Here is a 4,574-nt window from a genome sequence, read left to right as displayed (position 1 = left end):
ATAAAACTTACATCACAAGCGCCTCCGCCGTACATGTGTTTCCACCATTTCGTTTTCAGCAAACTCAGAGTTCCATCTTCCTGCAGTTTTAACACTGCTTTATTTATGGCGCTTCTGTATGGAGAATCTTAAATCAAAGAAATTATAACTTAATTATATTAATTTTTTTTTTGAGTTTATAAGATTTATTACTCACTGACTGGCATTGCGATTCCGTATCCTTTCGAATCCAGACGATTTCCCACTTGCTTCAATTCGCAATTCCTCTCGATTTCGTACTCGATGCTAGAACTCTCCATCAAGAAAGCGTACAGTTGATTCTTTGTTGTTAGGACGCGTTTAACTCCTTCGGAGTTGCTCTTCTCGAAGACGCTGGGTTTCGTTGAAATCATCTGGGTCCACATTCTTGAGAAAGTTGAGAAATTGGATTCCTTGAAGAAGGTTTGCGTCGATCCTCCGTCGACTGTTCCGTATTTGATTTTGGTTTGTTTCGCCAGAGATTCGGCGCTATCGATGCTTGGTGCCATCTTGTCCATGGTGAGGAAAGCAGCTAAATTGGCGGTGTAAGAGGAAGATATGATGAGGATGAAGAACCACCACATGGAAGTAGCCATTCTCGAGGATATTCCTCTGAAATTACAAAAGAAATTAATATTTTGCTATGAAACAATTTGGATTTACTCACTTGGGGAGTATATCGCAGCCTTGTGACATGGTCGAACCTAAAATCAGCCAAAGACAATTCTTCAGCGTCCAAATGTTCTCTAATTCCTCCGGATTCGGATCGCAAGGATGCGGATTTTCCCAATCGCCTGGGGCCATCCTGAAAACAAACAAAAAATACACCCAACATAAACTTAATAATTTACTCTAAATCTACACTTACCTAGCTATCAAATACATGATCAAAGTCACCGAAATGTAAGCAGAAACGATGTAGATCCAAACGTAGGTATCGAGGGGTTCCATGAACGCGAAAATATTCCTTTCTGACGGTTTAGATTTGCTGTACAAAATGCTAACACCTAAAAAGTAAATCGTTTTAATCCAATTAACTCAAATCATGATTAATCAATACCTAAAGTCATGAAAGGTAAGCTGAAATCCACGGCTTCTCTGCGTTGATGCGTTATGGTCAAATCGCAAATAGCTAAATGGGCTTTCTAAATTGCTTTAAATAGATTGTTAATTAAACATTCGTAAAGATTCTCACCCTCTCCAGAAGATCCTTGATGAGACCGTTCCAAGTCTTCGTTTTCTTGTCGTAACTTCCGTAAGCCCCGTCACTCGTCAGCACGAATTTGTAGGTGAAATTGAGCTCTTTAGCAACGGCGTCTATCAAATCCAAAGAGTATCCTTCGAATTCGGCGTTTCCTTCCAAAATATCACCTTCAAATCTAGCTTGGCGGCGCTTCAGGTACGGACTTCCCAATCTAAAATTATAATAAAATTGTAGGAAATCGATTCAATAGAAATTCTTAATTTTTTAGACGTAACAACAATATGAAGACAACTGAATTAAGCAACTCAAACAGTTAAATGTTGATGTTTAATTTCGGTACCTGGATGAGACGATGACAACGGTTTTCTGCAAATTCTCGACGATCTGCTGCATCTGCTCGTGAACGCTCCTCGTGAAGTTAAGAGCGTTTGGACCGTTCTCCGGACCCCAGACGGCGATCTTTTCCACACGGCCGGAAATGATCTCGGCAAAGTGCAGATTGAAATCCGACCGTTTTCCGACTTCGTTGAACTTGATGGTCCCAGTCACGGTGTTTCCCAGCATTGGTCTCTGTTATATAAAATATATTGTTATGTATAACCGTTATTGTTTATATTATGTTAGCCCTTATTATTTTATACATGTTAATTTATGTAAGTCATTAAGACAAATACCACTTAGGAAAATCCCATAACTAATCGACTATTGTAACGACTATTCTTAATCATCATGTTTTTAACAAACTCAAAGATCCAATCAAGAATGACCACTATTATGTACATCTGCCCAAACACTTAATAATTAGGGAAAGTTAGGTAATATCTTCTTATACCAAATATTGTACTCCCACTATGTTAATTCCCTACTATAAAATAGGATGTTTATGTAATACAAAGTCAGTCTGGAGGAGAGTCTGGAAGAAAAGTCAAAGAGTCTGAAGTCAGGCTGAGGTTAAGTCTTACCTAAGGGGCCGAATGGAGAAGTTAGTCTTACTTGGAGAGTCCAAGGAAGAACACTTACTTCGTAAACACTAACTTAAGAGCAGAATGTAACTCTTAGTTAATAATACCTGAGATCAACTATTGTTTAGTTGACTTCTCAATAAAACTACGACATAACTACGAGATAATCCACGGTGTCCAAGGATTTCTTAACCCTGGGACACGACAATATAAAAAAAAGCAAAGAAAATTTCTTCATTAATCGACGGTCCCAATTCCAAAAATACTTTGAACGCGCGCGCGACCCGCTCCGTGCCAACAACAATAAAGGCACACAATAATTTTAGACACTTAAAGTTTCACGGATTGCCGAACGTTTACGACCCTATTAAAAAATTATTATATTTACACTTACGATCTTCATGTACGTGGCGATTCTGTATCCAGCGTCCCATTTCACCCTTCCGTCGCATGTAAGCTGTTTCGCAACTATGGGTTCGGTGATGTGAAGCTCTCTGAAGGCCAACGTGAAGAAGTTGACTGCGTCGTGCATCAAAGCTGTTTCGGCCTTAATAAAAACTTACATATTATCATCAACTTCCACAAGATTCGAATCGTCATTACCAGCACTTCGGATGTGGATAAGCTGAAGATTTCCTTCATCTCGTTCAGCTCGCCCATCTCCCAATCCCTGACAGCGTTGTGCAGATTCATGCTGTTCGGTTCGAAGAGACGAACCGTCGTTATGTTAGCTCTCGTGTCGAGGATGGAAAAATCGAGGGTGTCGGCGTTCAGAGACGTTATCACGTAGCTGTGGAAGTAGTCGAGCATGTCCACCTCTTTGGCCTGCTTCAGCACGTCGATGATGATGGAATTATCGCAATCCAAGATTATGTTTGTTTCCGCTGATTTCTTGATCTCCTTAAACAGAGGCCTACAAAAAACATTACTTATATCTATTACCATAACCATTAGTTATAATTTACCTGTGATCATTGGAATCGCCGAGTTGCCTGATCGTGACTGGACTGGAAGAGGAATCGGGAATCTTGAGGACGTCCTGCAGCCTCATCAAACCATCGATGCTTTCGTAAACGATCATGTAACTCTTCCAATTCATGTTGTTGATCAAAGCCGCTAGACCGGTGGAGAGAAGCTCCGGGTCGGGAAAGATGTTCAGCACGGTGTTGGAGTTAACGTTGTTCTTGTAGTTCATGTAGGTCTGCAGATGCGGTATCTCCAAATTGGAGGCAATCGACTCGACCATCGGCCCAACGACACCAGACTCAGGCCCGAAGATCGCCACGATTCCCTCTTCAGCAGACACCAGATCGCAAACTGCAAAAAAAATCAATGATAAAAATGGCTTTAATTGATTCAAGTATAGCGTATTACCAATCTTATTCGTTGCGAAGATGTCGTTCTTGTCGATCCTCTGGATGACCGTCTTGAACTTGATGTCATGGTTGAACATGTTGTGACGCGCGATCGCGTACTTGAAAGCCATCTCCGATTGGTAATTGTCATCGTGGAAGAGTCCGGCTGTAAAAGATAATTTCCGCTATTTCCGTCTCATAGAATAAAAATAAAGAGAGTCGAAGAACTTTATAAATAGTTCTTTTCAATCTTTTCGATTCGTAACGTTAAATTTAGTACTCTTACCGATGGTGAACGTGTCTTGGGCCGTTGCGTAACACAACCATAATAATGTTATCAAAGTTGATGATAAAATCATCTTGTTGAGAAAGGAAGAAGCCTTTCTCGCCTTTGGGTTTTTGTTGGAGCGTTTGCTGAAGACGTTTGAAGCGCAGTGCAGTGTCGAGTTCTAATTAAAAACCCCCCCAGAAACGGGAAAACTATATGGAAAGAGAGCGCTCTCCTCTGCTCCGCCACTCCTCTCCAACAAGCGGACTCCTCGAACTCTATATAAAACTTATAATATGTATACACCTATTTTAATAAAGAACTAATAATATACATCTGTAGGGGCTGCCAAATCGAACACAACGGGCGGCGCACGTTTCCGGGCTATAAACTCGAAAAACTCACCATTGTTCTTCCAAAATGCACGCGCCGCGAAACGCGAACTTTTCTCTCTTATTTGCGTTAACTGCAACAAAACGTTTCTACAGTTTGTGAGCATAAAGTGTACATTAAACAAACATCAACGGATTTACATCAATCTTCATAAACGCAAGGTAATCAAACATTCTTGAACACTTATAAACATAATACTATAATTTAAGTACAAATAGATATACTAAAATGACAATTGTTTTTTTGTAAACGATAATATTGAAGTTGCTAGGTAACAATTTTAACAATTGAGTCGAAATTTTGAAAACTTTATTCAAAGTTTGTTATTAACAACAACAACAACAACAACAAAATCTAGTGGTTATTACTTAATA

The 4,574-nt window shown here is 39.8% G+C and overlaps 1 protein-coding gene across 1 annotated transcript in view; it reads right to left on the bottom strand.

The window, feature by feature from the left end:
* The window catches only part of LOC108560758 (glutamate receptor ionotropic, kainate 2-like), a 4,801-nt gene extending 715 nt beyond the window's left edge, over positions 1–4,086 (bottom strand). Inside the window, exons 1-12 of the mRNA XM_017918442.1 lie at positions 3,826–4,086; positions 3,559–3,705; positions 3,150–3,501; positions 2,788–3,097; positions 2,579–2,731; positions 1,563–1,792; positions 1,214–1,433; positions 1,079–1,163; positions 887–1,025; positions 686–823; positions 197–630; positions 12–127 (exon numbers count right to left, since the gene is read on the bottom strand). Coding sequence (XP_017773931.1) covers positions 12–127; positions 197–630; positions 686–823; positions 887–1,025; positions 1,079–1,163; positions 1,214–1,433; positions 1,563–1,792; positions 2,579–2,731; positions 2,788–3,097; positions 3,150–3,501; positions 3,559–3,705; positions 3,826–3,898 — 2,397 coding nt within the window. The 5' untranslated portion in view covers positions 3,899–4,086. The remainder of the gene's footprint in view (positions 1–11; positions 128–196; positions 631–685; positions 824–886; positions 1,026–1,078; positions 1,164–1,213; positions 1,434–1,562; positions 1,793–2,578; positions 2,732–2,787; positions 3,098–3,149; positions 3,502–3,558; positions 3,706–3,825) is intronic.
* Between the last annotated feature and the right edge of the window lie 488 nt (positions 4,087–4,574).

Source organism: Nicrophorus vespilloides, unplaced genomic scaffold, assembly GCF_001412225.1.
Source record: "Nicrophorus vespilloides isolate i.1.1-1 unplaced genomic scaffold, Nicve_v1.0, whole genome shotgun sequence".
In the NCBI taxonomy this organism is placed as follows: domain Eukaryota; kingdom Metazoa; phylum Arthropoda; class Insecta; order Coleoptera; family Silphidae; genus Nicrophorus; species Nicrophorus vespilloides.
The sequence above is the reverse complement of the archived record's forward strand: the minus strand, read 5'-3'. Positions and strand labels throughout refer to the sequence as shown.